The 12,159-nt window shown below is 44.9% G+C and overlaps 1 protein-coding gene across 1 annotated transcript in view; it reads left to right on the top strand.

Annotated features, from left to right (window-relative positions):
• LOC133516032 (protein unc-80 homolog) overlaps positions 1-12,159 on the top strand; it is an 82,717-nt gene that overhangs the window by 17,567 nt on the left and 52,991 nt on the right. Inside the window, exons 21-28 of the mRNA XM_061848716.1 lie at positions 1,352-1,481; positions 2,169-2,361; positions 4,876-5,053; positions 6,263-6,357; positions 7,233-7,423; positions 7,884-8,001; positions 8,076-8,140; positions 8,528-8,663. Of these exons, the coding sequence (XP_061704700.1) occupies positions 1,352-1,481; positions 2,169-2,361; positions 4,876-5,053; positions 6,263-6,357; positions 7,233-7,423; positions 7,884-8,001; positions 8,076-8,140; positions 8,528-8,663 (1,106 nt within the window). The remainder of the gene's footprint in view (positions 1-1,351; positions 1,482-2,168; positions 2,362-4,875; positions 5,054-6,262; positions 6,358-7,232; positions 7,424-7,883; positions 8,002-8,075; positions 8,141-8,527; positions 8,664-12,159) is intronic.

Genomic DNA, 12,159 nt, shown 5'->3' with positions numbered 1-12,159 from the left:
TGGTGGCACTGAGCGGGCTGCTCGACACCGCGTAGCGACCAGACAGCCAACCGAAGGAAGCCAACATGCAGACAACTCGCGTCATAAGGTATAAACAGAGTTACGTTCGCGAAGTCCACGGCGAGGAGTTCCGAGTGGTGGCACTGAGCGGGCTGCTCGACACCGCGGAGCGACCAGACAGCCAACCGAAGGAGGCCAACATGCAGACAACTCGCGTCATAAGGTATAAACAGAGTTACGTTCGCGAAGTCCACGGCGAGGAGTTCCGAGTGGTGGCACTGAGCGGGCTGCTCGACACCGCGTAGCGACCAGACAGCCAACCGAAGGAGGCCAACATGCAGACAACTCGCGTCATAAGGTATAAACAGAGTTACGTTCGCGAAGTCCACGGCGAGGAGTTCCGAGTGGTGGCACTGAGCGGGCTGCTCGACACCGCGTAGCGACCAGACAGCCAACCGAAGGAAGCCAACATGCAGACAACTCGCGTCATAAGGTATAAACAGAGTTACGTTCGCGAAGTCCACGGCGAGGAGTTCCGAGTGGTGGCACTGAGCGGGCTGCTCGACACCGCGGAGCGACCAGACAGCCAACCGAAGGAGGCCAACATGCAGACAACTCGCGTCATAAGGTATAAACAGAGTTACGTTCGCGAAGTCCACGGCGAGGAGTTCCGAGTGGTGGCACTGAGCGGGCTGCTCGACACCGCGTAGCGACCAGACAGCCAACCGAAGGAGGCCAACATGCAGACAACTCGCGTCATAAGGTATAAACAGAGTTACGTTCGCGAAGTCCACGGCGAGGAGTTCCGAGTGGTGGCACTGAGCGGGCTGCTCGACACCGCGTAGCGACCAGACAGCCAACCGAAGGAAGCCAACATGCAGACAACTCGCGTCATAAGGTATAAACAGAGTTACGTTCGCGAAGTCCACGGCGAGGAGTTCCGAGTGGTGGCACTGAGCGGGCTGCTCGACACCGCGGAGCGACCAGACAGCCAACCGAAGAGGCCAATATGCAGACAACTCGCGTCATAAGGTATAAACAGAGTTACGTTCGCGAAGTCCACGGCGAGGAGTTCCGAGTGGTGGCACTGAGCGGGCTGCTTGACACCGCGATGTGTAAACATTTGCTGAATAAAAATGCACCGTACGATTACTATATCTTTTGTAGTAAGTGAATTGTCAAACGTCACCTTTTGGCGACACTTTCCATCTCCCTGGGAGTAATTAGCACTTGTCTCTCCGGAGACAAAGTGAAAAGATAAGTGATGTCGTATTTTGGGTTCGATGAATATTTTTTATTTTATTTCCTTGCAAATTTAAATTGATAATTAATGTGAAATACCAATTCACAGACATATACCTCGCAGTCAAGACGACGAGCGCGGCTCTGACACAGGAGCAGACTCGGGCTGTGCTGCTGACGACAGGAGTCATAAAAAGTTCACCTTCAAGAAGAGGAGCACTTCATCTACGGGGGCACATGTAAGTTACTCGAACATATAAAATAAATACACTCCTTGATCATTAAAGGAATCCATTATAATTTTGCCTTCTGTGCCCAACACTGCTTGAATAAAATATAATTTTGCCAAAAAAATACATGCCCATTAAAATCACAATGACTATTTATTTAATGTGAATATATAATAAAAATAGTTTAATGTGAAAAAAAGAAAATCCAAATATCCTAACTTAGTTTTTATCTTCCCGACATGTCGAATTTTTCATCAGCTACAATAGTATAATTTTGATTACAGATTAGTCATAAATCATTTATTTCGTGATAAAACTTAAATTACATACAGAAGTATATATATATTTTAAAAAAATCTGCTGACATTGTTTACCACGAAATGGGCTCACCTCAGCATATTTAATACTGACCCGCAACAGCGCATAACATTAGTTCTGGCCAAGTTAATGTGGCTGGAGGCAAATTTAGGCTTCGTAGTTTTGTCAACCCTTTTTTTTAAGTATTACGCTATTGATTGTCATATTATGCTAATTTTACAAGTGCATTGACAGAAGATTCCTCCTATAGCCCTTCAGATAGCATACGTCATTTTTGAGGAGTTGAAAGGATAACTTTCTGTCAATTAATCAAATTTTGTTGACTTAATAGGTCGTTTTCCGGCATATTGGCATACTAAGGTTTCACTCGATTAGCAGAGTCTACTGGAGACCGAGGGAGGGTCGGAGTCGGCCAGCCAGTCGCCGCTGTCGGTGCGCACGCGCCGCTACCCGCTGACGCCGCGCCAGTCCGAGCGCACCATCCCCTCCACCTCGTCGGCTGATATGACGCCCCACCATAACATATCGCACTCCAAATCCGTGCCCTCCAAGTTCCACTTCAGCGGCTTAGGTAATGCGCAATAAATATTTACACATTTAATTTATTTATCTATGTATGTGGCTCAGCAACCTCTAAGAGAATTTCTACCTAGGGCACAAGAATGATCGTCAAATTAATGACTGTTGAAATAGTTGGAACCATTTTCTGGGATCATCAAATACTGAACCTATGAACAGTATGGACACTTTTAATTTGTTGTATTGAAAGAAGAAAGAAAGAAAATACATTTTTTTAACGCCACAACATAGTACATAAAAAAGAAGGCATGCAGACAAAAAAACATTTGGACGCCAAAATAGGATCCCCACTCAGCATAATGCCGCGGCAATTCGTGACGATGGTTTTCTGTGGGGAACTAACTTAGTCTAGAGTTAATGGTGACACGTGCGCCAACGAAACACAAAGAAATTAACATTCTAACATAAAACATTGATATAAAAACTAAACATTTAAAATTAAAAACCAGAAAAAAAAATCATGGCCATGAACATTACAATATCAACTAAGAACCGCTACAAAATTACATTAATTTGCCGTGAAAACGTAAGTGTGATTTATAGACATGTCACTAGGACGATTGTACTTGAATTTCAAATAAGTGTGCACGACATTTCGATTTGAAGCCACTTAAGAACTTCAGCGAACGGACTGGTGGAGGCAGTTCATTCCAAACCTTCGTAGCAGCGTACCGGAAACAATCACTAAAGGCCACTGAGTGGTGACGAGGGCAGACAAGTTGTAGGTTTCTAGATGACCTAACCTCCGAGGATCTGGAGTTATGAGCCCAGGTTAGCTTCTTATAAAGGTACGAAGGCTGGTGGTGTACAATGCCAAACATAAGCGACGCTAAATGGACATTTTGACGCGTGGACATGTTTAGAATGCAGTTCTTATTTAAATATGGCGTTACGTATTGGATTTGAACGACGTTGGTGGAGGGTGGAGGAAATATAAGCGACGCTAACGCACGACCCGGTGAAAATATGAACTTTCGTGGGGCGACATCTTCATACTATTTGGCAGCTGTCAAATAAGCAATATGTCCCACACCAGTGAACGGAAATAAAACACGGAATCCGCACATGTTAACATATTCCGCTATAATAAGTATTTATATACCTAGAACATTTTTATTATTAATCTGTATGGCAGAGCGTAGTCACGTTCAGGTACTTCAGGTACAGCCAGCAAAATTTACATGGGTACAATCGGGTCAAAAATATTTGAAAAGACTGCGTGACAATAAAGGCTCATCCCCACTTTCAGTTCCAACGGAAGTTTTTTTTTCGGAAATACTGACCTCTACGTGCGTTGTCTAAATGCAAGACGGAGCAAAAGTTTCTGGGCAACTGCAAGTTTCGACAGTCTTAGCCATACAGGGATCTGGGATATATGACAGTAGAGGGTGGATTCAAATGATCCACATTTTCGGATAATGTATGTATTTGTTAAACAATTTCATTGAAAGAGTGACAGAAAAAATATCTACATATACTACATATAGGAGACCGGGTATGGTTATCTCACGGGTTGGTTGTCACAGGGCGGGCGTAACAAACCATTGAACGAACTGCGGTTTTATTAAGCTGTGTGAACCCTTTTTTTGACAAGTTGAAATCTTCATCTTTGGTATTAATAAAACATGTTCTAGATCTCTTGCCAGGCATTCAATCAATTTCATGTCTCTCTAATTGGACAGCTTTTTTCCATAGTTCGCTGCGAATAGCATCTTGTGGGAATCGGATTATACCTAAAGTATACCAAATAACTAGGTAGTTGCCATCACGCAAAATAGGCGCGAATTGCGACGTCGAGTTGCGGAAACCCAGCCCGCGAATACGAATAACGAATAACGAATAACTAGGTAGTTTTTTATAGGTCCCTCCCATGAAAGATAGAAGGAACATACAAATCTGTAATAAGGAATTTATTATAATATAGAAAATATCTAAATCAAACATAAGTTAATAAAATCATCTACTTCATTTGGCATATTCCATTACATCCTCGTAATCTAAAAAGACGTATGTTGTTATGAAAGTCGTATGCAGTTCGTGATCCTACTGTCCTTGGAATGTTCAGCATAACTTCTGCAGCACTTCACGACACATGAAGACTTTTTTAATTGTAAAAAAACGTTGTTTTTATAAACCGATTTAGCCATCTATCACTGACTGTCATATCGGTCGAACTGAAGTTGCCAATCGAGTAGTTTGTAACCCCGCCCACCTTAGGGTAGTTTACGTTGGGCTATAATTGACCGTTCAGAATGCTTCCATGTTTTATTTCCGTTCACTGTCCCACACCCACTATGGACGGCACCACAATCATAGTAGGAGCGTAATCAAACCGCCATTTCTTATCATTAAAAGGAGCACTTTGCATATTTCAGGATTAAGCCATGTATTACAACCATGTACTACAAGAACAGTTTTTTTTGGTATTCTATGTAGGAACTTAAGTCAGTCAATCTCAATACTTTAATAATGGAATTTGTCAGTTAATTTCTTGCGTGTTCTTCAGTGAACTGGTTCCGGCATAAGCCGCAGTCGGCGTCACTGCTGCGTAACGGCGGCGGTTCCGGCGAATCCTTGCCCATCTCGGGCAGCATGATCTCGCTGGCGCGGCCCAACCTCGCCGCGCAGCCGCTGCCCAGCCGCCCCGTGCACGTCAAGCGCCGCGTCGGCTACACGCTCAACAGGTACGGTTGCGTTTATAGGGCCACCCCAAACGAGCGTCTCCCGAGCGTCGGCGTCTAGTCAACTCTATGGCTGCTGCTCGACGCAACTGCGCAGCGACGCCATTTTCTATTGCGCTGACTAGACGCCGACGCTCGAAAGACGCTAGTGTGGGGCGGCTCATACTGTCACCAATGCAACTGGGTCAGTATGCGGTCTGAGGTGCGTGCGCACGACTTACTTTAAGTATGATCCAATCAGCAAATCATCAAACTCCATGGGACCAACATAAAAAAAAAAAAAAAAAAACAAAATGGCACTATATCTAATATTACTATAATATTCGATAAAATAAATAGCATTAAATAAAATAAAAAATACGACAACTCTTAACATGCGTGAACGTGTTGAATTAAAAACAACGCCGCCTTACAAAATGGTTAACTGTTATGTAACTTACGTTACGTTTTTAAAATATCACTTCGGTGTTAAGCTATTTGCTGATGCTTAGGATGCTATAAATATTTGTCGGTGGTATTTAAATGTTTGTTGGTTTTTCTCGTGAACTATAAAGTACATTTTAAGCTGCTGGACTAATGGTTTGTATCAGGTATTAACATTATCCATTTAAACATTTTCTGACTATAAATATTTTTCACCAAAATGTACGCTTAAATTTTGTAGGTTATTATAATTCGTAGTCCGCTTAACACGATTCGAGCTTTATATTTATACGCTCTGTATTTGTGGTAATGATTTTAGAAAACATTGTTAGGTGCTTTGGCTTAATTCCGAATATTTATCTATATAAAATCTGCTATCCAAGTCAGTTTTATAGAGTACGTTTTTTACGTTTATGTGTCATTATCACTATAGTTCGTTTTTTTTTTGCATTTGAAAAAAGGTTAATAATCTTGATGTATCTTTTTTTCGAAAATTATCGAAACACGCTTTATAAAAATTTGTTTAGGTAGGTATATTATTGCTTATGAAAGCAAAATGATGTAAATAATCGTGTATGATTTATAATTGTTACATATTTGCTGTGACTTATTTTTCAAAAGTGTTTTTTTAATAAAAAGACACGTCAAGATCGCTTACCTTTTTTCTAATGCTAAAAAAAATCGAACAATAGGTACAAATAGTTCTTTTTTGAAGTAGACCACCTTACTTTTCGGAATTATTCCAAAGCTCCCCATTGTATTTTCCTAAATTGAGTCATTTATTTTCAGAGCTCGTAAACGGGTAGAAGACAGGTTGAACAGATTTGGTCTGAGAAAGATGGGGAAGAAAAGAGACGGCAGCATCGAGGAAACAAGTGGCGGATGTAAGGGTACCCTATATATTTTATTTAGTAACTGCGTAATCCACTTTGATTTTCCATAAAGCTAAAACCGGCTGTCGAGTATATTTCTGTAATACAGTGTCGTCGATTAAGCCTAATGGAAAACAAATACATTTCACTAAGGGCCTGTTTCACAATGTCCAAGTAAAGTCCTGAATAGGCTACTTGCCACTTGACGAATTAAGTCACTGTTGGCGTTTCTAATAAGCTACGACTATCCTCAAATAAGCTTAACTGGTTGATAATGTGCTAAGTTTTGCAGGAAGTTTTATCTGGCAGTTAATTTATTTGTTAATTAGTTATCCAATACTTTACATACTTGGATATTATGAAACAGGCCCAAATAAATTTTACTTACTTAACTCTATTCTATAACCCAGATACTTAAATGGCAATTCAATTACCTAATCTACTTTCTATCTCGTATTATACTAAATTACAGTTCGATTTGGTTAAAACTTACGAGTATAGCTGAAATTACAGTGATATAACAATATCTACATGTAATATAAAAACAGACTTGCACTACAGACGTAGACAAACAGAATGCTTAATGGCTAAAAGCTAAACAGATCCAATAGTATACATACAAAATTGAGATCTATGTGTTATGACGAAAACGTTGACATAAATATTTGTTACCGTACACACTCGAAACAAAATTCGCCGAAAAAACAAAATCTTTGAAACTGTATTCAAGATTCAATGACAAAAACACGTGATAAATAACTCTATTCCAGCTGCAAGAGGGTTCAATTTAATACTGCCTTTATACAGGTGTATTGTAAGAGTTGTATGGATAAAATGATGTGTAGCTGTGTACGATTCCTGGTATTATCCGCTCCAACATTCCACAGACATGTCCCGGCGCGGCTCGGCCGAGGGCGGCTCGGGAGGCGGCGAGTCGGAGGTGGTGGTGCTGAAGCGGCGGCGGCTGGTGGCGGCGGCGCCGCTCTGCGCGGGGCTGGCGCGCTTCAGCTTCCTGCTGGACGCCACGCAGCCCGGCGCCACGCCGGATGCGCTCTTCATGGCCGCGCTGCTGGACTTGGTGACCACTTTACCTGTAAAGTCAGAGGCGGTGCGGAAGCTCCGGGCCGTTGTAGGCCGGCCTGCCGCGCTTTAGATGCTGCCCGACTTTCCAGCTTACTATCTCTCATTCCGAGGTTGATACCCTTTTTGGGCTTATGAGGACTGGGCAACTAGTGTCACTTGTACACGCCATATTACGGGAATTGTTTAAGTATCTATTTTCGCACGTCATATCTGTATACGCAACAATGTGTGTTCGTGTGTGTGTGTGTTCCTTAGGGCAGTCAGTTGAAAATATCGGTTGAACTTACTGTCATCGCCTTACTAATCGAACTAAAATTCTGTCAATCTGTAGATAATCTTCTGCCGCAGGATGAGGTAACTTCATTCGGGCTGGGGTGGGGATTGGCCGGTCTATATGAAATACTTATTCTGTAATAGTGTAACTTACATCGTAACATTTGATTGTATTGTTTCAGCCTAACACGGTGGTGGTCGGAAGAGCCGCCATGCTACTTGAGTGTGCACATTTGGTCCACAACTGCAACAAAGGCCAGTGGCCCTACTGGTTGAAGTCCAATATGTCTAAAGCAACCGGTAAATAAAAGTTTAATCAATGTTTACTTGCTTTGATAAATTAATAGGGATCTTAAAATTGTTTTTTTTTCTAGTCACTACGAGTCCGCACCTAAAAAGACAACGTTTAGCTGCAAAACTATTTTATCAATGGGCTGAAGTAAGTGTTTTTCTGCAGTATTCAGAAATTGAATCTACAACCGGTGTCATAAGGTCATGACTTTTCATTAAGTATATAGTGCGCTAATTTCCGTCTAGGTTCTAGTTTTCGTCCACTTGACTGGCTATTCGCGAATAATATATTTCATTATTAATTCGCAACTTGCGAAATTTCATTTTTAATGTAGATATTGATCTATTATTAAGACTTCAGTGATTGCAATGTAATACGTAATTTATGCGGCGAGGTATATGTCCAAATTTCGTCAAATGAACGAAAACTAGAGCTGGATGGAAAGTAGCGCAATAACGGGACGCTAAATAAATAAGTGTTATTTTTTCATCATTTTTATCACGATAATTAGCTAATGGACTATTTTCAACGCAGGCTATAGGAAACCGGTTGGAAGAGATGTTAATAGAAGACAAAAAATACATCGACAACGTTATTAACGTCGTGACCGACCCCGACGGACAACGCGACCTGCTGCAGCAAGATGAGGAGGAGGACTTCCTCGACGAAGGTGAGTGACTCATTTCAGCTTGATTAAGAGGAAAGAGGACGGTCGTCTCTCCATACAAACGTAGTCCCCATTTTCCTCATTCCATTGACATTTTTTACATAATTTGATTGTAGCATAGCTATGCCGCTGCGTTTGACTTTTTGATTATTGTAAAGATTAGGAGTAAAAACAGGTTTCATAAAAATCTTTAAATGATCCTAACTATAATAATTAAAAATTGGAAATAAAATCAAACGTAGGGGCATAGCTATGGTTGATATACAAAAAAATGTGTGAAAATATTTTCAATACTGTTAATCTCTAAAGAGGAAAATGAAGACTACGTTTGCATGGATAGGTAATTTCGCGCGGGTCCTCCACTTTCGTCTTACGTATACTGTGTAAATGATGTTACTTTTGAAAAACGAATCATATTAATTCGCACAAGCATGATACATGCAGCGGTAATTTGATAAACCAGACAAAAATATGCGACTGCGACTTCATGACCTTCGTACTTAATTAATGTCGTACATTTAGTTTTATTACAAGCTTTTATTTAACTTGCCCTGTTAGTATGTACTCGTTAGTTAGTTAGTGTGGGCCAAATCTTGAAATCCAAATTTGACCCACTTTCCGATTGAGCTGAAATTTTGCATACATATGTAAATCGGATGACAATGCAATATTATTAATATTATGATGACATGAAGCTGATCTGATGATGGAGACCAGAGGTGGTCATGGGGACTCTGTGATAATACAACGCAAACTAATATAGTATCATGTAATATAATATCGTTATAATTGTCTCGATGAGTAGGTATTAGTTGCCTGTGGAAAGAAAAGTACATTCAGCAATAAAATCTTGTTCCAAAAACGTTTTTTTTGCCAAAAACTTATTTAAAACTCAAACCGTCATCATCGAGAGTATTCTCTCCTCACCATCGGTTCATGCCTCAGCCACGAACCACAAGCTCCACGCTAACCGCCATACAATAGTTTTATCTACACACATATCATAAACCCTCTATGATGCCTTCAAAATCCGTAAATAATGGCCAACATTACAATAAACTGTTTTGTTACAACCAATTTCTTATCTGTGATGATGTTGTAATTGCTTCATAACTACATCAAAATCGATTTGGTTATGACTTCAAAGGACCATGGGCAACTTTGTATGGAGCCTGGACCCAACGCCAACAGAAATGAGAGTAAGGTCATTAGATAGGTATTTCTATGCACTTCATTTTGTTATATGGGCACCAAGCGGAATTCCATTGCAGAACTGAGATATTGGTATTTTAGCCAAAATGGACGTGCCGGGCGAGCACACTGAATGATTTGCCGCGCTGGCCCGGCGGTGGACTATATTGCCTAGGTAATAAGGGTGACGACATTTTGACTAAAATACCAATATCTCAGTTCTGCAATGGAATTTCGCTTGGTGCCCATAGAACGAAATGAAGTACATAGAAATACCTATCTAATGACCTTACTCTCAACTCTGTTGGTATTGGGGCCATTTTGACGCATAGTCCTTTGGAACATCTCTGAAAAAAAAAGCGATTCCATTTTATCTCTATTCTTATATCAGTTGAGATGCCTTTTCGAAATGTGCATACAATTTTGACATATCTCGCATGTTAGTTTGTATCGAATGATACGGAAATAGGCCTCCGACTCTAGTTTGTCTCTGAATTAAAAAAAAAAACTACGAATGCGTGACATGCGTAAAAAAAGTTTTAATTTGCCGCCATTTGACGTACAGTTTATCTATTAAAACACTCATGTGATCCTATTAAGAAACTCACTTCATTCGTTTCTTAAACCCACACTCGTGTATTTGAATGCCTTTTATTATGTAAATGTCACATAAACTACTATTATTGAATGTCTGGCGTGCGTGCTAGTGTTAGTATTGTATGGTGTGTGTGTGGGCCGGCAGCGAGCCTGTGGCCGGCGGGCGGACCGGGCGGCGCGACGTGCCCGCGCGCGCTGCGGCTGGTGGCGTGCGTGCTAGTGTTAGTATTGTATGGTGTGTGTGTGGGCCGGCAGCGAGCCTGTGGCCGGCGGGCGGACCGGGCGGCGCGACGTGCCCGCGCGCGCTGCGGCTGGTGGCGTGCGTGCTAGTGTTAGTATTGTATGGTGTGTGTGAGAGCCGGCAGCGAGCCTGCGGCCGGCGGGCGGACCGGGCGGCGCGGCGTGCCCGCGCGCGCTGCGGCTGGTGGCGTGCGTGCTAGTGTTAGTATTGTATGGTGTGTGTTTGGGCCGGCAGCGAGCCTGCGGCCGGCGGGCGGACCGGGCGGCGCGGCGTGCCCGCGCGCACTGCGGCTGGTGGCGTGCGTGCTAGTGTTAGTATTGTACGGTGTGTGTGTGGGCCGGCAGCGAGCCTACGGCCGGCGGGCGGACCGGGCGGCGCGGCGTGCCCGCGCGCGCTGCGGCTGGTGGCGTGCGTGCTAGTGTTAGTATTGTATGGTGTGTGTGTGGGCCGGCAGCGAGCCTGCGGCCGGCGGGCGGGCCGGGCGGCGCGGCGTGCCCGCGCGCGCTGCGGCTGGTGGCGTGCGTGCTAGTGTTAGTATTGTATGGTGTGTGTGTGGGCCGGCAGCGAGCCTGCGGCCGGCGGGCGGGCCGGGCGGCGCGGCGTGCCCGCGCGCGCTGCGGCTGGTGGCGTGCGTGCTAGTGTTAGTATTGTATGGTGTGTGTGTGTGGGCCGGCAGCGAGCCTGCGGCCGGCGGGCGGGCCGGGCGGCGCGGCGTGCCCGCGCGCGCTGCGGCTGGTGGCGTGCGTGCTAGTGTTAGTATTGTATGGTGTGTGTGTGGGCCGGCAGCGAGCCTGCGGCCGGCGGGCGGGCCGGGCGGCGCGGCGTGCCCGCGCGCGCTGCGGCTGGTGGCGTGCGTGCTAGTGTTAGTATTGTATGGTGTGTGTGTGGGCCGGCAGCGAGCCTGCGGCCGGCGGGCGGGCCGGGCGGCGCGGCGTGCCCGCGCGCGCTGCGGCTGGTGGCGTGCGTGCTAGTGTTAGTATTGTATGGTGTGTGTTTGGGCCGGCAGCGAGCCTGCGGCCGGCGGGCGGACCGGGCGGCGCGGCGTGCCCGCGCGCACTGCGGCTGGTGGCGTGCGTGCTAGTGTTAGTATTGTACGGTGTGTGTGTGGGCCGGCAGCGAGCCTACGGCCGGCGGGCGGACCGGGCGGCGCGGCGTGCCCGCGCGCGCTGCGGCTGGTGGCGTGCGTGCTAGTGTTAGTATTGTATGGTGTGTGTGTGGGCCGGCAGCGAGCCTGCGGCCGGCGGGCGGGCCGGGCGGCGCGGCGTGCCCGCGCGCGCTGCGGCTGGTGGCGTGCGTGCTAGTGTTAGTATTGTATGGTGTGTGTGTGGGCCGGCAGCGAGCCTGCGGCCGGCGGGCGGGCCGGGCGGCGCGGCGTGCCCGCGCGCGCTGCGGCTGGTGGCGTGCGTGCTAGTGTTAGTATTTTTTTTTTTTTTTTTTTTTTTTTTTTCTTTATTTAGAAACAAACAGTCT

The sequence above is a fragment of the Cydia pomonella genome, chromosome 3 (assembly GCF_033807575.1).
Source record: "Cydia pomonella isolate Wapato2018A chromosome 3, ilCydPomo1, whole genome shotgun sequence".
Classification (NCBI taxonomy): Eukaryota; Metazoa; Arthropoda; class Insecta; order Lepidoptera; family Tortricidae; genus Cydia; species Cydia pomonella.
The sequence above is the reverse complement of the archived record's forward strand: the minus strand, read 5'-3'. Positions and strand labels throughout refer to the sequence as shown.